Consider the following 24,468-nt stretch of genomic DNA (forward strand, 5'->3'; position numbering starts at 1 on the left):
ATTCAAAGGTTTGACTTCTTCAAACTCTGTTGATAGAGTCAGTTCATTTTTTTAATTGGTTAAACTAAAATTATGTCCAGATCTTACAAAGTGCACCTTTAAAACGGGTGTCTTTTTATCAGTATTAACCAACACAAATCTAAGAATTTAAAGCATAGTTCAAACCAAAGACTTTTTTATTTCAGGTGATTCAGAAAAGACATATTTCACAAAACTGCAAGGAAACATTTTTTTGGCTTTTCTAGGTCACATGATGCTATGTCTATGTGCTTGTCAGTATGAACTGGCTCCCTCATGATGCAGCAGGAGCTATAAGAGGTGTTATTGTGTCACATAACTCTTCAAAAGTTGAACAGATCATCTGGAAGTTCTGAATCCACAATTCCTCTGTGAAATCGTGGACTATCAGCTCCCAGAAATCCCTTATACGTGGTCACTCCCACGTATAAGGGGCTTGCCTTCAAATTATTGCTCGCACAACACGCCTATGTGGCCTTGGATTGGAAATAATGATGGCTAGTGTGGTTTATAGCTTTATAGAAATAAAGCTGCTAATGTTTGAATATCCATCACCATGTTTCTTGGAATGTTATCACCAGAGGAGAAGTCACAGAACATTCAGTGGCTCATCATCTCAAAATTGTGTTTAATTGGCATTTTGAACATATTGCTTAAGTTTTGTGCAAATCTGTAATGAAAACCTGGCTAGTTTTTTGTTGATGTGACCAGCTGACTGCGCTACAAGCTGATTGACTCTTAAAAATGGTAACAGACCCTACGTTCTAAAACCAGCTACTGATGAGTTGACAAGCTGAGTGTCAGGAGGCATCATCAGCTGGCTTTGGTCAAGCTCAGGTGGGCCAGTGAACACCCTACAATGCTTTTGTCTTGTCCAGAGTTCTTTGTCTGAACTGGAATGTTGTCCCTTTTACCTACACAGCTAGAGACACAAGTGTTTTACAATCCCCACCATCTTCCTGATTTGACCTCCATATATTCTCATTAGGAGATTTTGTGTACAAACACAAAGAGGTGCTTAGAAGCCATTGACTCTACATGCTCCTCCACACTGTGTGAGAAACATTATCCCATCATCTATCTCCCTTTAGTTACACAAACACTTCTCCCACTATCTATTGTTCCCATCTTGGTCTTCTATAAATGCCTCCCTCCATCTCTCCCACTCATTATCTGGCTTGTGTTACAAAAAAAAGAAGAAAAAACACTCTCTCACTCTGTTGCCTAGAGGAGCGACTTGTTGTGTAACACCCTGGCATCACTTGTTATAAAGAACACTGCTCCTTGCTCCTTGAGCAAGCAATAGTCTTTCTTTCTCGCTCGCACCCATTATTTTAGATTGTGGGTATATTGCAGTGTTTACCGCCAAAGAAATTGGGAGTTGCACTTTGTTTCACAGCAACACATGCAGTATTAAGGAGGACAGGATAACGACAGAGAGGGTGTTTTAAGAGCGGAGGAAGGAAGACTGAGAGAACGATAAAAAATGGAAGTGCCAGGGATAAAAGGCGAGTAGAAAAATAAAAGTTTGGATCAGCAGAGATGGGGCGGGGGGGTGGTGGTGGGGGCAATGGAGAGGGAGTATTAAGCAATTTGGGGGCTGGTTGATCGATGTTGGTGCCCGAACACAAACAGCAATTGTTATTCAAATGGAGCAGAATAGGGGAGAGCAGATAAACCCAAGGCTGATTACTCCCCTGTGGGCAGTTAAAGAGTGTGTGTGCGTGTGTGTGTGTGTGTGCGCGCGTTCGCGTTCCTTTTATATGTGTGTCTTTGTGAGTGAGCGTCGCTGCAACACTCTGAGCAGGCAACAGAAAAAAGAGCTTAGTCAGCCGCCAACTGGTCCCCTACACTCTGTTGTCGGCCATCCCCTCATCTCACACACCATGCACACACACACACACACACACACACGGAAAGCTTTTGGTGATGAGTTACTCATTCGTATTGGCAGGAATCATCCGAGTTAATGCTGTCATCTGAAACGGTGCGGCAGCCTCCTCCCTGTGAGCATGTCTTTGCTGATTAGACTGCACTGTTTCCTCACTGTTGGATTACATAAACACCAGTGGGAATGGATATATGCTGCTGACATTTCTACACTTTCTGATTCCAGTTCTTTGAGTTATGAAACCTGAAAATATGTTTACAATATACTTCCTTGTTGAAGGAAAGCATGTGAGTCACCTTTATTTGTATCATCTTGCCTTTGTTGTTTAGGACATTAGGACCAAAGTTTATTTGCCTTTTAAAAATGATAGGTGTGCATTTTGGTGAATATGGGTGTGGTTTCAATTCAAAAAAAAAAAAAGAAAAACTTTATGAGCATCAAAATCTCCTCGAAGAGACTAATTTCACTATCAAGATGTAATCCATTCGGGGCAATAACATTTGGAAAGTCTAAAAGAGCCGCATGATGAAATCATTCTATTTCCATTAAACTTAGTGGAACACTAAACCAAAAGTAGACAAGTAGTAGTAATCAGGCCGAATGGCTCAAATCCTGATATTAAGTCATTTTTTAGGGTTGTGGGAAAAACAATCTACCCACTGTTTTACAGATATCTCCTTCACAGTGTCAGTCTCTGAGAATAAGTGATTTTCATCATCGTGTGAAGAACCCAGATGTTCTATGCATTCCCTGCATGATTTTGTTGATGACGTGCGCTCACACACACACACAGTACACACTCTCAAAAACACACACAGCACACATTCACAAACACACACAGCCAAACACATCATCCTCTGTTGTCTTTCACCTGGAGATAATTACGGGAAAATGTAAAAGCTTCTTGTGAGATTTAATTATTTCAGTGCTTTCTTCTATCTGTGGATACCTCAAGATGACCTTTAAATCTACAAAAGTACAAAATAAGAAAAGATGAGCTCATTCTCAACAGTCAGCACTACCCTCAGCTGTTATATCTCTTCTTTTGTGTGTGTGTGTGTGTGTGTGTGTGTGTTTGTGTGTGTGTGTGTGAGAGAGAAAGATGAACCTTATAGCATATTTAAAAAACAAGCAAACAAACAGGTCAAAGTTGATCAAACAGATAATAAATGAAACCAAAAGAATGGAGTAACATTTGGCCTCATGCAGCAACATTCTCTAAAATTTCAGTTAAGAGAAAATATAAAAGAAGTCAACCCCAGATGCACCAAACGCTTTAACCATTCAAATCTGCTCTGACCAAGTGAGCTCAATGATGAATCCCACTGATCATATGTCACCTGTTAGCACAAGTAACGCCACTCAAACACTATATAAGGGCAGGTTTTCTGCTGTAGAGAAACTGATGTAGGCCTACTGTTAAATAAACTTATATAAATATATAAGTATAAAAAGTAAAAGTACACATGCACAGAGGTTTTAATAAATGTAAAAAAAATCTAAATAATTGAAATAATCAAAAGAAAAAGCAGCACGTCCTCATACACACAATATATAAGAGAAGCTGGAACCATGAAATGTTTTTTGCATGAAAAATGACATCATGAAAGAAAAAATTGACAGTTAATTCTCTAAATTATCAACTAATTGTTTTAGGTGCACTTGTGTATTTTGATATCTTTGGTCTGTGTGAAAAAATCTTAATTTGTGAAGTAGTTATCTAATAATAAAGAGGAGTACAAAGTATAATAATTCCCTCTGAAGTGTAGTGAAGTAGAAGTGGAAAGTGGCATTAAATTAAAATACACAAGTAACATAAATTCCTCAGATGTGTACTTAAGTACAGCATTTGAGTAAATATACTTAGTTACATTACACCACTGGTCAGTGGACGGAAGCACAGTAACTGAAATTACAGTAACTGGGATTATTGCACCAAGTAGTATCTCATCAACCCTGAAATGTAATAATCCAGTCATTGTAATTACTCTGAACCTCAACTACACTGATTAAATGATATTCATCCATTGTTAAATCCTCCTCAAATATAAAACTTACTTTTCCTTGTGTTTGACAACAATTTGTGGAGTTTTTCTCTATCTTGACCACTCGTACAATTTTCTCTTACCTAAGAGAAAAGCAAAAATAAGAAAATTAGTGAATCCCAAAAATCAATGGGTACTAACAAAATAAGAACAAATCCAGGATATGAGCAAAAATAACAGAAAATGTTTTAGTATATTGTTTGACCCATTAAGTCCTACAACCCTTTTATATAATCAATTAATCTCATACAGATGAGTAAAACAGCATTAAACCGGCAATTTTTTATTTTTTTTTAAACTGCACACAATCAGCAGTCGTGCGAGTTAATAGTGCATTCAGCAGCGCTGCCACTTCATCACGTATAAAGCTCTGAGTGGGTGACATTCTGAAAAAATGAAGTTAAGTGTGATGCAGAGAGGATGAGGTTTCCACTGAAGTGGAGATGATTGCATAGCAGCGGTCAGCCCAGATAATATGAGGATGAGGTTGTGGGCACCGTCACGGACAACAGCTGAGACATTTGAACCTGACACTGTGAAACTTTCGCTGATCGGTCGTACCCTTGTGTGTGAAATTTTGTTTTCCCACACACTGAACTTGCAAAAAGGGTTACTGGTTCCAGTCTGTAAATAACTTCCCCTCATTAACAACCACCACTTGGACTGGAGTAAATTGGTGTTTTAGTCATTTTAAAGCCATGCTGTAAACAAACACTGTAGCAGACGCTCAGCAAATAAGTTAAATGGAACAAAAAAACCCCATAAAACTGCACTCATCTCTGCATCCAGAAGTGCCAATTCTTTCATGTTTTATAGTTTTAAAATACTTCAGCAATATCATATATAGCAGTGCCATGTGTTTGAGTGGAATGTTAACACATATGACAGACATACAAATAGAGTTCTTGCTTCAGTTCCGTTGGATACACACGCCATCCATCTCAGCTTTTCCCTGATCTCATTTCTATAAAGTGGAGCCTTCATATGGCAGCAAACCTGTTCTTAATAATGCAGTAATATCTGTTTTGCACAGTTGACATTTTTTCTGGGAGGCTAAATGTTGTGCCTGCTGCTGCAGCTGAATTTATAAACGGCTGAATTAGTAGCAGCTGACATGAATGCTGGAATAAATGGCCTGTTTGTTGACTTTAAGAACAGTTTAAAAGTGGTTGATGGAGTGGACTTATAGTTTAGTTTTCCAATTAGACAGCAATTCTTTCACAGCTGTATGCTGCACTCTGTGTTTGCAGGACAGAATGGAGATCAATTTGACCTTTAAAGGGATTGTTCCGTTTGGGTTTTTTTAAGTGGGGTTGTATGGCGTGCTGTCCATAGTTGGTGTAATACATATAGTAGATGTCAGCTGGTATGCTCCCAGTTTGGAGAAGCAGGCTGGAGTCCGACACAGAAACTAGGCAGTGTACTGCTGTGGAGGGGCCAGTTAGTTAGTGTTATTATGCCTCCAAGAAGATGACAGTCGTGGCTTGAGACATTTCCGTCCGTCCGTCCGTCCATCCCATTCCCGTAAATACGACATCTCGAGAACGCCATGGGGGAATTTCAAGTGCCACTTCATAGGCAACTGAACTTGCTTGAGTTTCTTGAGGACGTTTCACCTCTCTGCAGGCTTCTATAGACCGGCAGGCTTCAAACGCTGTGAGGGTGTGAAACCTTACAGGGTGGTTGAGGTCACATGTGAGCATGTGAGTTTCAGAGTTGTACAACTTGGAGCTGAAGCTCCGAAACTCAGAGCTGACATGTGACCTGAAAAAAGCCTTTCAGATAAGAGGTGAAAGGTCTCCAAGAAAGTCATGCAAGTCTATCTGCCCTATGATATCACGCTTAAAATTACCGCCATCTGGATGACTGAGCATGTTCACCAGCCTTGAAGGACTTTCTTTGACATAAACACCCACTTGGACTCAAGGACGAACTGCTTGGATTTTGGAGGTCATAGGTGAAAGGTCAATGTGACTTAGCATCCATCTCATTCTCGTGAAGGCAATATCTGAAGAAGGCCTTAAGGGAAACGGTGCTGATTGTAGAGATCTTCTGTGCTGCTGGGGGAAGCATCCATGTTTTCACAGATGTGGATGTAAACTGTAAGTGCAGCTTCCCTCGTGTGTGCGTGCCTCATACAACCACAAGATAGTTGTATTAGATTGTATATAAACTGGGATAGTTGTCCAAATCATAGTGAGCTGTTTATAAAATTTGGGAAGTCGTTTATATAGAATGTGAATGTATATGTAGGGTTAGGACTAAATAAGTGTGTACCTTTTCCTGCTCCTTCGCAAAAATATGATACGTTTAAGTGAAGTTTAAGTGGGTTGATAAGTTCTTTATTGAGATTGATGTTTAGGTTTTGTTTTTGTTTGTTCCACTTGGCCATTAGGCTTGTTTGCTTTTGATTGTTTTGTTTTGCTTAATAATAATAACAATAGTAATAATAATAATAAACTTTATTTGTATAGCACCTTTCATACAAGTGATGCAGGCCAACGTTCTTATAACAAAGAAATGACTTGCACGAGTGCTTCACATGAAGAGACATAGAAGACATAAAAACATAATAAAACCCACAAGTAAAAATAAAATAAGATCACAACAGAATAGATAGAATGCATTTTCGCATGGATAAAACCCACTTGATATTACTAGTAAAAGTAAGATAGAGCTAAAAGGGGGTATAAAATGCATAAAATTAAGGAAAATATGAGATTTTAAGGAGGTGCAGCTGTGCGATTGGAGAAGCAAAATGCAAAGCCGTGAGGTCAGAGCGAGTTAAATGCTAAACTGATGCGTTTTTAGTTTTAAAAAATTTTTTTTTTAAAAAATAGCAAATATTTACAGGCAGTGTGTTCCAGAGATTTGGGGAATATCTGTCTACTTTGTTTTTTTTTTTTATTTTTTTTTACAAGTTTGAAATTAATATTCATTCATAAGTCCTGTGACTCAGATGAACCTGAACCAGCTGTTTTAAGATGCCAAAACTGTCACACAATAACCCAAACTAACTACCTGTTTGAGGCTTTTTTAAATCATTGTCTCACATTATGGTAAAGCAGGGAAAATGTTATATTTATAGCGGAAATTCAAGCTGATGTAGATTTAGCTATCAGCAGCACTACATTACTTAGCTGTCATGTCGGACTTCAGCCTGCTTCTCCAAACTGCAGGTGTGCATCTTCTGCATTTGAATAAATACCTCATACAACCTCACTATGAAAAATCAAAACTCCCTTTAACCCCATGCTGTTGACCACAGCGCAGCTCCATTTTACGCTCCCAGCTCGCGGTAAAAGCTGTCTGAGCAGCCAAACGAGTCTGAGACAGAATGAACTCTGTGTCACTCATTCAGCATCACATTACATCGCAGCACATCTGCTGGGAACATGACTCAACCCCTAACTCACGCTAACTGAGAGGAAAAAGCCCCGCCGAGGCCCCAAGCTCAATTTGCTGCGAGAAAAAGGAGCGGGGGAAAGTGGAAGGAAAGCGAGACAGACAGACAGACTAGAGACGCTGCGATAGATGTGAGTTACGTAACCCTATGAATTAGATATGATGACCATGAGAGAACGCTGGTGTTTAGAAAGGGATTAAAGCTCCTTGCTGCCCTCCGCAGGACCTTAGGCTGAGAATCTAGAATCTAAGAGGTGTGTGTGTGTGTGTGTGTGTGTGTGTGTGTGTGTGTGTGTGTGTGTGTGTGTGTGTGTGTGTGTGTGTGTGTGTGAGTGAGTGAGTGAGTGAGTGAGTGAGTGAGTGAGAGAGAGAGTGTGTGAGTGAGAGAGAGAGCGTGCGTGCGTATGTGCGCGCACGGGGAAGAGGCGAGGGAGACAATGTGAGGCGAGGAGACTGAGATATATTGGAGGAGCGGGGGAAAAGGAAAGCCGTGACCGAGGGTCTCAGTGCTGAGGCGCATTTGTTTGTGTTGCTGCAGGTCATAATGAGTTTTGAATTGCAACAAATGTGAATGTTTTTCGGGTGAATAATTAATGTGGTCATTCTCCGTGTCTCTGCAGGCAAGCGTGGGACCTGGCCGTGGACATCTGTCTCTCTCAGCTGCCTACCATCATCGAGGAGGGCACCGCCTTCAGAGTAAGTGTGTGTGTGTGCGTGTGTGTGTGTGTGTGTGAGAGAGAGAGAGAGAGAGAGAGAGAGAGAGAGAGCAGGCCAGCCATCAGGAATTTTGAGCCAGGGGGACACATTTTTAAAAGCAGAGGATGTCACGTGTGTCCTGGGCCGGAAAAATGTCCTTTAATGAATCAGTAGAGGAAAGTAAATCAAACACTGGCCGAGGATATTATTTTAAGGTAAAATGAGACCAAATCATGGGTAAATAAAGTGAATCATTTCATCAAATATTGGTCAAATTGTGTGCAGAACTAAAACAGTCAGTACGTTTACATGATGTTAGAAAAAGTGCAATTATTGTTGTTAGTCCCACTTAAAACTGGATTTAAATAATACATGTAAACTCATACATGGGACTCACACCCAGATAATTCGATTTGAAGCCGAGCTATTTCGTCATATAAACACCTCAGTTGGACTTTTAACTGGACCAGGCGTTTTGTGCGTGCTCTTTGTTGCTGCTCCGTCCTCCCTCTGTCCACACCTGGACATCACTTAGCAACTGTGCCTGTGTTGTGGGACTGTTCTTTATTTATCAGAGGAGGGGGGTGGTTGGGGTGTGACTTTTTTAATACATATATGTGTGTGTGTGTGTGTGTGTGTGTGTGTGTGTGTTTCTCTGTGTGTGTGTGTATATATATCTTTTTTATTTAGTGATGCAGTGCATTTGAGAACAAGTGAGGACATGACGAAAACAACATTATGTGGGAGACATGACATTATGTGTATACACTTAGCACGGCAAAGACAGGACAAGACAGAAACAAGCATCAACCTCGGGCATACTGTCACATGATGTTGAGGGTGTTAAAAGGCTGTGTGTGTGTGTCTGTGTCTGTGTCTGTGTCTGTGAATGGTAAATGGTTTGGAAAATAACTGGGTGGGGGAAGTGTAAAGCCTAAGGAGAGAAATGTATAGGGGAAATAAGCTAAGTAGAAAAATAAGTGATTAGATAAATGAATAAATGGATGAACAAAAAGGTTGGCGAGAACAGAGGTAAGAGAAAGAGAAAAAGAAAAAAAACTTTAAAAAACAACCACTTTTCTCCTTGTTTCCACCCCCAACCTTATTACAAATAAATATATAATACTACCATTTTAAAGTTGTATGTCCCTCACCTAAGCCGAAATTAAAAACACAAGTCTCTCCTCAGTGCTTACATTCTTTTTAAATGCCTGGCCCATTTTGCAGCACCCCTTCCCCACTCATAAAAAACGAACAGTCCCAATCTGTAAGCACAGAGGGAGGCCAGCACAGTGACCAGGAGCGCGTGCATCTACAGTCTGACTGAGGTCTTTACATGATGGAATAGCTCAACTTCTAGTCGCATTATCTGGGTGTGTTAGTCCAATTTAAGTCTGACTAACATGTTTCCATGTAATTTTAAAGTCCAGTTATAGTGGGACTAACACAATAATACCACTTCTTTCTAACATCATGTGACCGTACTGAATGATACATCAGTAAATACATTGTTATACTTGGTCCCATGCAGTGGTTAATCATAGACCCTTAGGCCAGGGTCATCTGTACCCTTAGCTGCCCCCCCTTGACGGTGGGCCTGTATGTGGGACATTTTCAGCTTCACTTATAGGTGTAAAGATGCTCTGTTACTGGTTACTGGTCACCTCGCAGTGATGTATGGCTCTTATCTCCGATCAGTCCACCACTGATGCTTAAACATCAACTGTTCTTGTTTGTACCGCAACTTCTGCTCCATGAGAATCTACAGCAGCTCTATTAATCTCCCAAATACACACTCACACACACACAGTCCCAGTGGAGAACACAATAAAACGTCAGGTCCAATAATTCAAGTGTGAATGTCAAATAAAAGCATTTCTGAAAGCACTGGCCCTGCACTTGGAGACAGTTTGTTGTTATATTTCCTGGCATGGCGGGGGATTGTAATGGAGATGCTGAGAGTAATGGAAACACACTGCAAGAAGCTTATTAAGCCGATGATGACTTCACATATCTGGGTCAAGACATTTTTGAGCAGACACCAACTGCTGGACAGAGCAGAGATCAGCAACATGTGCTCTGTGATGCAAACTAATCCAAAAACTCTCAAAGTGAGACCAGAGCAGCTTTTATCAGAGACTCTCCTCCACCTGGCCCCTCGGTGTTGGGCATCTTCTCCATCGCTCCCCAAGGAGCAGTTTTCCATTCTCGATCCTCCTCTCCTCTCTCCTGCACTTCGGCCGAAAAACACTTACCAGCACCGTAATTGAGCCTCTGAGGACTACTAAAGGAAATCTTCCCTCTCGGTCTCGCTCCCGCTTTCAGGAGCCTTTAATCCGTCTTTGATGTGCCTCATTTTCTTGGTCTGTGTCACAACTGAATTTAGAGCTGTAGAAAAAATATAGTGCATAGTAGATTTTTTATATTATGTTTATTTTATAGATTTTTTTATTCTCCCTCTGTTATTGCTTTCGGAGCTCACGGTCCTCACCATCAGCAGAAAAAACCACTCAGTCCGTTTCCTTTCACCCTTTAGATCAGAAAATATGTCGTTGTATCTATTATCAAGTAGATAGCAAAATCCCGTTTTTGTCCCCGTCACGTTAGTTTTAAGATTTTCCTCCCAAAATGTTCTCTGACTGTCCAGCAAAGCCATCGTCATTCTCTGATTTGTTGTCAACTATGATCGTGTACCAAGAGCAAAAGGCCTCATTCACCAACTGTCCTTAAAGCCTCTCTAAACTTGGCTTATATCAAAGCTGAGCGTCTCATTAAGTATCTACAAAAAATTTGATTGAAAATAAATGTTCCCAACTATTAAAGTTAAAAAGTTAAAAACAGCTCATTTTGAGAAGAACAGCATATCTGCAGACTGTGTGGACGTTTTGATTGACACCTCCTTGGATCCCACCTTTGTCAACTGTCTCTCGTCGACAAGGTGACAGCCATTGAGCAAAGCAGAGTCGGCGTGGTACAGCTCTATCTGTTCTTTGTTTTTGGCAATGTTTTTTTTTTTTTTTTTTTAACGTTACTTTTTTATTTTACAGCATACGTTGCAAGCCCTTCTCTGGGTACAGCATTCACTGAGTGAGCCGTACATGCATCATATTTTGTGTTGTTTCATATGCAGTACTGATGTTATTAAATGTGGCAGCTCACTTTCTGCAAAAGTTAGGGTGTTTTTTTAATATGTAGCCCAGGGCTCCTCCCTCTTTAGAGTTTTTTGGCCATTCTTGACATAATTCTTTTGACTTTTCTTTTCACAGCCCTGTAGCCCCCTGCCTTGTCATAGCATGCTTAGAGCATGTTGTTTATCTGTGCTTATTAGGATCAACTGGCACATGCTTTTATTTAACACAAGGATTCATCATTATAAGAACATAGGTGTAAGCAATTCTATAGTTTAACCCTTTGAAACCTGAGCAAATTGCGCCGATTTCTTAAAAAAAAAAATGTTTACAAGAAATGGGCCAAAGAATTAGCAAAACAATTGTTACAAGAAAATTACCTGACAAAAAGTACACACAAAAGAAGTAAAAGGTTAAAGACAAACAAACAAAAAGGAAAAAAAAGGAAATGATTTCAAGATTTATTTTTCTTTTTTTCTGCAACATAATAGAAAAGTATATATATACATTTCTGGACATTTTCCACTTGTTTTTTTGATAATACATAATAATCCCCTCAACTAATTTTCAGATCATTTCCTTTTCACTTTTTAGTTTTTTGTGTTTTTTTTGCAGTTCAAATTGCCAAATTGCTCATCATTTTTTTAAATAAATCAAACCGGTTTTCTAAGATGTCAGGGGTTTAAAATCTAATAAAAGGCATCTGAATGCTGCACAAAAAACCTGATGCTGATCCAGATGTTAACGGCTTAAAAACACATTGTGAATCTGATGTAGATTTTTCATAGGACCTTTCTCAAGAAGAAATTCAAGAAAAAAAAATTGGGAAGATTTGGGTGAATGAGGCCTAATAAGCTTAGGAAGCAGCAGCATGTTGTGATGATTGTGCTATTTTTGCCCTGGGTGTTGTCTTTCAGGCTGTCTGATTCACTTTAGTGGTGGAGTTTCGTGGGTCTGTATGCAGCCTGAGAAAAGACATTACTCTGGGCTGAAATAATCACCTTCACCTTCTCTGCATTATTTTAGTTTAAAAAAAAAACAAGTTCCTTGAAGAAGGCTTTACAAGCTATTAAAAGCTATTTCTAAATTAAATTAACAAAAGTCATAAATAGCTCTTTTTGCCTGCTGTAGGCAGTCATGTTAGTTAGAAAATGGTTTTGTACCTGATTGCAGATTACACCTTACTAAAACTCAGTCATTTAAATTGGCCGATATATCTATTACTTTTCTGATGCTTATCCAGTTCAGATTATGTGAACTAAATGTATTATATCATAAGAATGTGATGCAATATCTGGGATATTATAATAATAACTAGTTTTCCATCATGCATTCATACCTTGAGGGGTATCAGATTTCTTTCTATGTGTTCTATTAAAATTGAGTATTGATCAAATCAGTAAAGCACACAGTTTATTTTCAGTAAAGATTCCATTATAACTTTATATATCATAAACTGAAAGTAGGCTTAGTGAAACATTACAGAGTCAGAATGATATCTACTATTTTAGGCCTTGTAAATACAGGAACTCAGTCTCTAATCTCGGCCTATAACACCCACACAGCGCTTTTTTTTCTCATCTGTTGGTGAGTGTGTGTACCGAGTTATTAAGCTTTGATTATGCACAAATTAATTTGGCCATCCAGCCGCGAAGTGTTGATATTTCCCTTCTCTACATCCATCAGCAGTCTGCACCACGCTGTCGTAATTCCCGCTGCAATATTAACACTCGGCGTGATCAAAAACTCTGCGGCCAGCAACCAATCAATCAGGCAAAGTGCCATGGCAGCAGAGAGAGAGAGAGAGAGAGGGAGAAGGTGATCATGATAGATCAGGATTTATGTTGTTACTGCAGTGCAGTGTCACTTCTTAGTTCATTGTGTCAGGGCGCTATCAAATGATAAGCTAGTCACTGCAGACTGGATCGTTACTCTGTGTGTGTGTGTGTGTGTGTGTGTGTGTGTGTGTGTGTGTGTGTGTGTGTGTGTGTGTGTGTGTGTGTGTGTGTGTGTGTGTGTGTGTGTGTGTACGTGCGTGTCTGTGTGTGAATGAAAGAAAGAAAGAGACAGTAATTTCTTATAAATCATTCTAAACATTGTGTGTGTTTTTTGTCCACAGCACAGTCCTTTCTTTGCGGAGCAGCTGACGGCGTTCCAGGTGTGGCTGACGATGGGCGTGGAGAACAGAAACCCTCCTGAGCAGCTCCCAATTGTTCTGCAGGTACAAGTGCACACACATACACACACACACACACACACACACACACACACACACACACACACACACACCTCTTGCCTCTTTCTATCTTTTGATAATCTCTTTTTCAATCATAGTTTGCTTCATTGACATGTAAATACATTTGGGTTTACCAAAGCGTATAAAGAAAAAAAGTGAAAAAAATCAATGCCTTTATTGGTCCCCAGTGGGCAAATTGCAGAAAAAAAATAAGAGCATCAAAGAAAAGCAGCAGTCATCATTTTGATAGAGAGGGATCTTTAAAAAAAGAATTATGAACAGTGAACATTAGAGAAAATCATTGAAATTGTTGTCTGATAAAGTTTTATGTTCATAAAATGTTTGTATCAAATTACACATATTACATACAGCATTAAAGGAATACTTCACTTACAAAATGATCATTCATATTACTCACCCTGTTTTTTTTGCATTCATAAAGAAAACTTCTTACTTCTTCTTATGTAATGAATAAGAATCCAAAAACAGTTAACATTGTTTATAAATTTAAGTGATTGGAGACCATGTTCAACCACAGCAAAACCCTACAGCTGGTGCAGTATAATCCAGGACCCATGTATCCAGTTGGATGCTGGGAACTTCCAAAACACATTCCATTACATCGCCATCAGCCCTCTCCAACACAGACAGAACTCTCTCTTTGAGTCCCGCTCAGAATGGGTTCAAGTCATGTCATCTAAAATTATCATGGCATAATGACAAAAACCTGGCATTTAAAGGGTTGACATTCTTAAAATTAATGAATATTTGATATTTATGACTAGGACTGATGTTGGTTAAAAAAAGAAATTAACTCATTGTAAGCAGAAAATCATATTTATGTATGATATTTTTTATAGCCTGAATCTTGAAAGTGCATTTTGTTTGCAGAGCGGTGAGCATTTCACACTGCACAAAAGATAATAATGTGCGATTATCAATGTTATTGCTAATCACTGACATATCCCAGGCTGTGATAATAATAAAAAAATCTACTTAGTGTGACGTGCATTAAAAATAATTTCTTTTTGTGTTTTTTTTTTTTTTCCATCTATGAATCATGGTGGCATCATAATAAAAACCTGGCATTTAAAGGATTGAAATTCTAAACAAACTTTTGACATATGATCCAGACTGATGTTGGTTAGATTTAACTCAATGAAAGTAGAAAATCATATTAATATATAGCATCTTTTAAAGCTTTATTGTGAAAAGCACATTTTGTGCGTGGAGTAATATGATTGTGTGTATTATTAAAGCGGGCCCTAAGGATTAAAAAAAATATTGTTCCCATCAGTCACTTGGACACAAAAACACAGGAAAATAGTATCCAGGTTGAAAAATACCACAGTTACCCTTTTAACATACAGCACGTGCACCGTTTTTTAATAGTAGGGATGAAGCCATGCTGCTGAATTTAAAATGCGTGTGATTGTCAGTGTGTGCATATTTTTCTCCGTTCCTTATTTGCGTAACACCTTGACTGCAATCTCCTTTAGTGCGATGAGTAAGCACTGTGCATCATCACGCTGTGTGTAAGAGCTGTGAGACACGCCGTCATGCTATTCGATGATGCACATGCACGCCTAAATCACATCACTGACGTCTCTTGCCAAATGTGTGTGAACACGCTGCTGTTACCGTAACATCATAATTTCAGAGACGTGGTAATCCCTCTGCAAAATCTGTTAATCCTTCCTGGATGAAATGACTGTTGTCAAGACAACGGTGCACCGTATCTCTCATCCCTGAGCTCTGTTGTCCTCCCCGCACTCATTTCATTAAAGAGCATTATTGATGGAGCACTCTCTGTTGCCCATTTCTTGTCGCTCATTGCATCTTTCAAATTGGAGCCAGATTATATTTTGGCATTGATTCGTAAATCCTCCAAGAATACGCCAGTCTTTTAAACTTCATTCTTATGCAACCGTGTGCTTAAAAGGGTATAAAACCTGTTTATGTGTCCATCCATTACATCAGAGAGCATGAAGGAGCCTTGAGATTACTCTGCCCTCACGGTGGAGAGCTGCATAATGTTGCGTAATCTTAAAGGCTATTGCTGCTTTACTTCCTCGCTCTCTTTAAAGTCCACATCAACAGCACACACACACACATGCCTTCACACAGCATCCAGCGCTCTCCAATCAGTCTGCCTTTTCCTCGGCTTTTAACGGGTCCCGACAGAACTGCTGTATGGACGGGCTGCAGCTCGCAGCGCGCTGAGTCAGCATGAAATTACCATTCAACACGGACAGCAGCACACCACTACTACGCTGTGATATAATACTACACCACAACTGTACAGCCCTGCGGGATGCTGCTGCTGGTGGTGGTGGGAGGATGAGAGGGAGGGAGGGGAGAAACATCCGACTCCTGTAACTCAACAGCTCACAGTGAGCGTTTTAGCCAGATTTCGCCCCAATTAAAGCATCCCGAACAAATTTAACACCACCAAAGGGAACACTGCAGTCGCTGCTCTAGTCACAGACTTTGTTGCAGAGTTGTAATGAAGAAAACTGGCCCGCAAAGCTCAATTTGCAGGGAGAGTTTAACGGTGCATATCTCACTTTTCTGCTAACAGATGTAAAGTGGCGACCTGAGGAGAGTGTCTTGGAAAAAAAAAAGGGGGGGATGAAGATGAATAAAGGGAGAGAGAAGGGAGCGGGGAGAGGTAATAGTACAGAAAGTGTTGCTGTAATGGTGATATTCCAAGCTAATGGGAGACTGTTGGCAGGTGATGTGTGTTTTTAATCAAGAAGCTCTTGCAGCACTGAGTTTGCTGGTGCATAATGAAGAATAAAGCCCTTTTTAAACATTGAATCTGCATAATCGTTGGCTTCATCCACATGTTTATCTGAAAGGAATGACATTTCAGCGTTCAAACAAAGAGTTCACTTACATATATGATTGCTTGATGATGTGAGCGAGCAGCTACTGACAGAACGCTTGATTTCAGACCTGTGGAAAGAATATCGAAGTGTGAATACTGCTCTCCAGAGACATTTAGTCGTGCAGAACATGAGGCAGTGAGTAAAGAAACAAAACAGCTTTATGCATTATTTGTATCAGCATATTCCACCATTACATTGGATGAAATGTGGTTCTCTGTATTCCATATTCACTCTTTACAATTCACTTTTTGTCTTTTAGTTATTTAAAATCTGTAATCCAGTTCCCAAAGCCATCAGTATTGACTACTACTGTTTTTCTACATACTGAATTATAATTTTAATGCTGAATTAACACAAACAGATGACGTCACTGCCTTTAAAGAAAAGCTCCATCCCCAAAATTACTATTTATACATTAATTACTTTCGCTTTGTTACATTGAATTCATGCGGAAAAGGTTGTTTATCTCACATACTTCAATCATGAACGAAGAATCCAAAAACAGCAAACACTGTGGATGAACCAATGTCATTGGGTCTGCATTTAGGAAGAGCAAAACTATGTCAAACATTTCTGTTTACAAACTGTGACACGACTCATGCAGTATAATCTAAGTCTTTCTTTCCATTGAACGAAAACAAAAAACAAAAAATGCTAACATTCGCTAACATGTTGGTTTTTAATATAATGGGAAAGGTTACAATTGGCAGTCACACCCAGGTCAAATGATTCTGCGGCAGGTATTTATCGGCATTGATGGGAACACAACACCTGGGTGAACACACTAATTTTGGCCCCTTAACCGGTGAGAGACAGTGACGTGCTGACACAAATTACCGTCTGTCTCCACTTAAGCAGCGCTCAAACATGGATCAAAATTAGTCTGCACCAAGTTTAAAAGAGAGACTGAATAAGTCAGAGATACATAAAGTCAACTAACCACCGTAAAGTTTTCACAGTCCTCTGTCCATGCTCCTTTATGTTGTTTGTTTACCCGTTCTCCGGCCTGTCCTTTATGTTGAATGCAACACACACGCTCACACACTCTCACACAAACACACGCACACATGCACACATACAGAAAGACAAACGTATCTGTTACAGAGCACTGTACACAGCTCTGCTCTACTTGCAATGGAAAAGGAGTCTGATCACCTATTTTTAGCAGGTTCATCCATGTTTGAAACAACCTGCATGCACATGCTAATTTTGGTGGAGAAGGGGTGTAGTAATTCTACCCATAATGTTGTCAAACTCAAAATCACAGTCTGTCAGTGGCAAAAACAAACACTTTTAGTGGAAGTAAATTGATTGTGCCAAATGCCCCAAGTGTTTATATTGCAGCCTGTTTAGGGAGTGCTGCCACACTCTACACTAGATCTCACCAATCTCAAAAACTTTGTTCCCATAAGTCACTTAGACACAAAAATATAGTAAAATGGCATTGAGGTTGAACAATAATACCGTTACCCTTTAACCCTTCAAACTCATAGCAACACCACTTTTCTTTTTCTGCTTTAAGACACCTTTTACAGGTATTGAAACCTTTAACACCTGAGCAAATTGGTGTGATTACTATGAAAAACATTGAGAAAAAAAACAATGAGCAACTTGTCAAGAAATGCTCATCAAATTGCAGGACATCTGTAGATTTAGAAAATTATTTTATAAAAGCTACTGAGAAATTTCTTGGGAAAAAAGATAAAAACTAGAGAAAACAATATTTAAAGTTAAAGAATTATTAGAATAATTGGGTCATTTCTTCTTTCTCTCCCTTTTTGCCTTTTTGAAAGAAGCCAAGCCATTTTGCTCAGGTATCAAAGGGTTAATGTGCAGTTTTTATCGTGTTTAAAAATCTGCTTGTGTTTGTGACTGTGCACAAAATACTTAACGACCTGCGTCAAATCAGTTTGAAAAAATGGAATGGAGAGAAAGGGATTTTTTAAGCTTGCAGCAGGAGAGGTGTAAGATTCTATTCTTGCTGGCTTGCTAGTTCTTATAGAGCTCACACCTACGTAAAACACACACACACACACACACACACACACAGTTGTCCATGTTCCCACGCTCTTCCTTGGAGCTGGAGGTAACCCTGGGCCGGTGTTCCCCCGGCCTCCTTCTGTTCATGTGGTCACGCTCAGCAGGATAAAGTCACGGAAGATGCTATTAATACAAAACGTGTCGGTGGATATGTGTGCTTGTGTGTGTACCTGGGTTTCTCCATATGCTTGTTCCCACACTCACTGTTGGACAATCACATAGGGCGTGGACCGGTGTCCAGCCCTCACACCGACTCTCTGCTGCACTGAATTTAGTGCTGCGTCAACTACATATGTATACATTTTTAGCACATACCATATGCCTCCTTAAAATAGTTTTCCGTGGCACAAACTTTCTGCATCGTGATCCCGTTTGGCGTCACTGTCATGCATGTAAACCAAAATGCACACACACTCTCGGGTGTCATCCTAAACCTGTATCTTCTCAAGAAGCCAAGGGAAATGGCAGCCAAGAGGACGCACCCAGTCACCCACACATATATCCCCACAATGCTAACACACACATACACACACACACACACACACGCACAAAGTAAACAAGAGCAACCTGGTGCCAGTAGTGGTGGGAGAGCCACCTGTTTCACTCCACCTCCTCACCCTTTCTGCCGTTTCTCCTGCTGTCCTTCCTCCCTCTCCGCCTCCTTCTCTTCCTCAGTTAATCTCTGTCTTCCTCTTGGTTTTGGAGGCAGCACAGTTGACCTCTGACCTCTGCTCTGTTTTAGGTCCTCCTCAGTCAGGTGCATCGGCTACGAGCACTAGACCTGCTGGGACGGTTTCTGGATCTGGGTCCCTGGGCCGTCAGTCTGGTACGTTTACAGCCTGAAAGATCACATGCATACCCCTAAAACTTTTTATTAAAACACTATAGATATTAAAGGTCCAGTTTGTAGGATTTAGTGGCATCTAGTGGTGAAGTTGGAGATTGCAAACAACTGAAACTTCCTCCGTGGGCCAAGTGTGTGAGAGAACTTCCGTGGCCAAAGGGAAAATGCAAATGGCCCTTTCTAGAACCAAGAGGCAGCTTTCCATTAACCCTCAAATTGTGCAAACTGAAGTTGCAACTATAAATACGCCATTTACTATTGATTAAGCCTTTTAAACTCGAGCAGATTGGTATAGTATTCTTTCATAAACACTGGTAGAGGGCAATGAGAAACTTAACAAAAAATGGCCCAAAAATTTGCTCGAATTTAGTAAAAAAAAAAAAAAAAAAAGTTAAATCAGAAAATCACCTTAAAATAACCCCCAAAAAAGTTTAAAGACAAAAACCACAACAAAAATAAAAATAAAAAGTGCTTATAAAAAAATATTTATTTTATATATTTTACTTTTTTCTGTAACATAAGTTTAAAATTATGATAAATACAGCATTTTCCCTTTTTTGATAATTTTCTAATGATTTTCGGTAATTGTCACCTTTTACTAATCTCTTGCAGTTTGTGGCACATTTCTTGCCCATTGACTTTTATTAACCAGAGGGTTAAATAATTCAGGCCTAGTGATATACACTTTTTTACATTAATCAAAGGCTGCACAGTAATGCTGTATTCTATATAGTTTACTTAAATTGACATAATCACTGGGACAGTTGCCTTCCTTAATGCCTTGTGCCATCACTCACACTCCGAGTTGATACAGTCGCATACTGAATGTTCCAAAAGACCCACTCATCTTATTGACAGACTGAACTAACAGACATCTGGACTGAAGTCAAAATCATGATTCTCATCCCAGCTCCTCCTCACCTTAACTCCCCTCCTCTGTACATGTTGACATTTCAGACCACAGGTGTGTCTTTATGGTCAAACTTGGATAAACACATTCAGCAGTGGTGCCCGGACCATAACTGCAACATCACTACTGCTCTATAAACACCAGTGCTCTGTGTGTGTGTTTGTGTATGTGTTTCAGGCGCTGTCAGTGGGAATCTTCCCATATGTATTAAAGCTGCTCCAGAGCTCAGCCAGAGAGCTGCGGCCTCTGCTGGTCTTCATCTGGGCTAAAATCCTCGCTGTTGACAGTGTAAGTTATGTAAAACACTCCCAAATATTAACATCATACTGCATCATCTTTTCTAAACTCTTACTGTATTAAAGTTTTTGTTTCATCAGCTTTTTTTCTTTCTTTTTTTTTCACATCACAGGCTATTTGTAGTTATTAAATCTGTCTGCTGCACATGACGACTAATACAAGGAGGGAAAGACAGAAATTAAAAAGATGGGAGGAATGTTTCAGATTCAGATGTCTTCTGTGTAAAGGCATGAACAATGATGTCATGGGCTTAAATACTCTATATGGCCAAAGGTCTGTGGACACCATGATAAATTATTTTAGTTCAGGTGTTTTTAGCCACACCAGTTGCTAAACGTGCATGAAATCCTGCCATCTTCAAAGACTATTTATTTTTAGACTGGGTTGATAAGAGCTTAGTGACTTTAAAAGTGGCACAGTCTTAGCATCAGTCAGTTTGAGAAAACTCTACCCTATTAGATCTGCCTCAGTCAACTGTAAGTGCTATTATTGTGAGTTGGAAGAGTCTCGGAGCAACAACAGCTCAGCCTCAAAGTGGTAGACCACACGTAAAAATCGCTTGTCATCTGCTGCATCACTCACAACAGAGTTTTAAACTGTCACTGGAAGCAAAGTCAACACTAAGACTGTGCCTCTGGAGCTTCATGAAATGGGTTTCTGTGGCCAGGCAGCTGCATGAAAGTCTCATATCAGCATTTGCAATGCCAAGCATCAGCTGAAGTAGTGGCAAGCACACCACAACTGGACTCTGGAGCCCTGGAAACATGGTCTTTGGAGTAATGAATCATGCGTTACTATGTGGCAGTTGTTGTGCCTATTGTCAAGTAATGGATCTGAGGCTTTTTTCTGGGTTTAAGCTAGGCCTTTTAGTTCAAGTGAAGGGTCTTCTTAATGTCACAGGATACAGATATTTAAGTCAAATGGGCACCTCCAACTTTATGGCAAGAGTTTGGGGAAAGCCTTTGGTCCTGCAGCATGACTGTGCCCCTGTGCACAAGGCGAGGTCCAACAAGACAACGTTAAATTAGTTTGTTTGGAGGAACTTGATTAGTCTGCACAGAAGCCTGGCCTCAACGCTATAACACCAATTGTGAGCCCAGCCTTCTCCTACAACATAATTGCCTCACCTTATGAATGCTTTTTGTGTTGAATGGGTACAAATTTCCAAAAACACACTCTAAAAGTCTTGTGGAAAGCCTTCAAAGAAGAGTGGCCATCTAAATATACACAAAGGCAGGTCTGACTCTGTATTAATCCCCATAGTTTAAGAATGGGATGTCCAACAAGCTTAAAAACCTAGTGTACTTCATTAAAACAATATAATTAAGGTCATTCTATGTTGATTCCTGGTCGATTGGTTACTTGGCTGGCTGGCTGGCTTATTGGTTGGTTGGTTGGTTGGTTGGTTGGCTGACTTACTGGTTGGCTTGTTGGTTGGTTGTTTGGCTAGCTGGTTGGTTGGTTGACTGGCTTATTGGTTGGTTAGCTGGCTGGCCAGCTTGTTGGCTGGTTGGCTGGCTTACTGGCTGGCTTGTTGGTTGGTTGGTTTGATTGGTCAGCTAGCTGGCCATCTGGTTGGTTGGTAGGGCAGTTGTTTGGTTGGTCAGTTGGTTGGGGGATTTGATTCAAAATCCGGTCTGAAATTTGTAAATCTGCTACACTTTTAAAAGTGTTCTTTTTCCATAATGAAATGTCATTCCATTTTTGCAAAACACTGTCAGTCTAACATTTTTTAAAGGAAAAAATTGATGGTGTTCTCCCACACACTTTTTTGCTAATGTTTCACTCAAACAGTAACTGTGATGTTGATCAGTAAGCTCAACTGCAAGTTATGTTTCATATTGCAGCAGGCAATAAATAAATAATAAATACACTTGTTTTATTGTGCAGTTTAGTGTGTAAAAAGTATGCATTTACCCTTCTCTCTCGTATCTCTGTCTCTGCAGTCATGTCAAGCTGACTTGGTGAAAGACAATGGACACAAGTACTTCCTGTCGGTGTTGGCCGACAGTTACATGCCAGTGAGTATCCAACAATCCCTTTTAGAAAGAAAGTGACTCATGTTAGATTTTCTGTAAATATAATATAAAGGGATATATCTCTTCTTTTTTGTGATTTTGACGCTTAGTTCCTTTCTTTCTAACAGGCTGAGCATCGAACCATGGCTGTTTTCATATTGGCTGTTATCGTCAACAGCTACAACACGGGACAGGTGTGTGTGGGAGCATGTTTGGATATGTGTGTATTTCTGCACCGTTGTCCATTTGCTTGCTCGAGGCCCAAAGGCAGAAGGAATCATTCATTTACTTCCCTCACCAGAACCTCTGCAGGTTCTTTTGGGGCCGGCCGTCATTTTGAGAGATGACTCTATCGCCCATTGTGTATTTCTGGGAGATATTGGTTATGTGACAGTTTTGTCACCAACAGTCACCTTTATAATTTCCGTCTCCGTCCCAACCACCACCATAGTGACACTTTATCACCGCAAGTGTCACTTTGGCCTGTTCCCTGCCCCCCGGTATTCAGTCCCAGAAGCCTTTTGTGCCTGATGCTGATCAAACATCTAAGGTTGGGATGTTGGGATGATGTAGCTTGTCATTTCATGGAGTACACACACACACACACACACACAATTGCTTACACACAGAAATATTCCACCAACACTCCCTTCTGCGTCCTCCCCCCTGCTCTCTGCAGTGATTTTTCTGTCTTGTTGTGAATGCTATTTGACATATTTTTTCTTCATTACTTTACAGTACTTCTCTCTCTGAACATTATATAAATGTGACAAATCAGAAAAGCTATATGTGCTCTGAGGCTCAGAAACAGCCATTCTTCTTACATTGCATGCTACCTAAATGCTCCTACCTCTCTCACAGGCCTGTAAATAATAGATGTTCCCCAACATTACAGAGAGACTCTCTGCCTGCTCCACATCTCCATTATTTATCCCTCTTACTTTCAACAACAGCGCTCATTACTGCAGTATCGCTGTTGTGAACATGTCAGCGAGTACTGGTGTCTTAATATTCCAGCTCTCAGGGTTCAGCTGGAAGGCTCGATCAGAGCTGGGGGAGCAACGCGGCTGAGGCACATGAAAAAAGTAGATGGCATCATGTCGCTGTTGGTGAAAGATTTGTTGTGACGCCTCAATCTGCAGGAGACAAAGAAGGATTCTAGGCACACTAAATGGGTCCTCGTTGTGGTGCATCTGGGTATAAGGTGTGGCAGTAAAGGATTTTATGTTCCCAGGGAACATCAGAGTTCTGATGCATCTCTTGTTGTGACACAGAAATGACACATTTACAGTAACTTCTTAGTTTCAACAAATGGCTTTATTTCAACTAATGCAGAAGAAACCTGACCAACAAGTCTGGATTTCTGATTTTCAGTTTTTAAGTATATATTTTTTTATATTTCAGTCATTCTGGTCCTTGTTCTCTGATCTGCCCCATCTTGTTTGCTGCTTGCTGGTAATGCAAACTCAACACTTCCTCTATTATAGCCCCTTTCCCACTGCACAAAAACAAGCTTACACCTGCCAACATCTGGCTTTTTAATGTAATGGGAACAGTTACGATAGGCATTCACACCCACAACAAGTAACTCTGCAGTAGTCTCGGGTAGTTATCGGCTCTTGCTCTGATTGGAATTGATGGAAACACAACACCTGAGTGTATGCGCTAATTTTAGCCCATTAACTGGCGAGGTGCAAAGACACGCTGTCACAAAATACCTTGTGTCTCCACCCAAAAGCACTCGCACATCGTTCCAAATTATTTCGCACCAAAAGACAGACTGACTTAATACCAAATATAAAAGAGAAGTAACTACCGTAACATTTTCACTGGCCTACATGCTTTCTTCTACTGGTCTCCTTCTTTCATATGATACCAGAAGCATCACTCTTGCTTTGGAAGAGGTAAGAAGGCTGCCAGGAATAGGCAGGGATCATGTTATCTGAGCCACTGCAAGGCTTTTACTTTAAAACATTTATACAGGAAGAGTTGCATTTTATTAATAGCAGCTTAACTCTAATAGTAAAATCTGCAGAATGGAACAGATTG

At 40.1% G+C, this 24,468-nt stretch overlaps 1 protein-coding gene across 4 annotated transcripts in view; it reads left to right on the top strand.

Annotated features, from left to right (window-relative positions):
• The window catches only part of rptor (regulatory associated protein of MTOR, complex 1), a 256,587-nt gene that overhangs the window by 155,336 nt on the left and 76,783 nt on the right, over positions 1-24,468 (top strand). For all 4 annotated transcript variants that reach the window (XM_042484972.2, XM_088075352.1, XM_088075351.1 and 1 more), the window contains exons 11-16: positions 7,980-8,055; positions 13,303-13,404; positions 19,093-19,176; positions 20,282-20,392; positions 22,348-22,422; positions 22,548-22,613. In XM_042484972.2, coding sequence (XP_042340906.1) covers positions 7,980-8,055; positions 13,303-13,404; positions 19,093-19,176; positions 20,282-20,392; positions 22,348-22,422; positions 22,548-22,613 — 514 coding nt within the window. The remainder of the gene's footprint in view (positions 1-7,979; positions 8,056-13,302; positions 13,405-19,092; positions 19,177-20,281; positions 20,393-22,347; positions 22,423-22,547; positions 22,614-24,468) is intronic.

This window comes from Plectropomus leopardus, chromosome 3, assembly GCF_026936395.1.
Source record: "Plectropomus leopardus strain MGB_pleo_1.0 chromosome 3, ASM2693639v1, whole genome shotgun sequence".
NCBI classification, from domain to species: Eukaryota; Metazoa; Chordata; class Actinopteri; order Perciformes; family Serranidae; genus Plectropomus; species Plectropomus leopardus.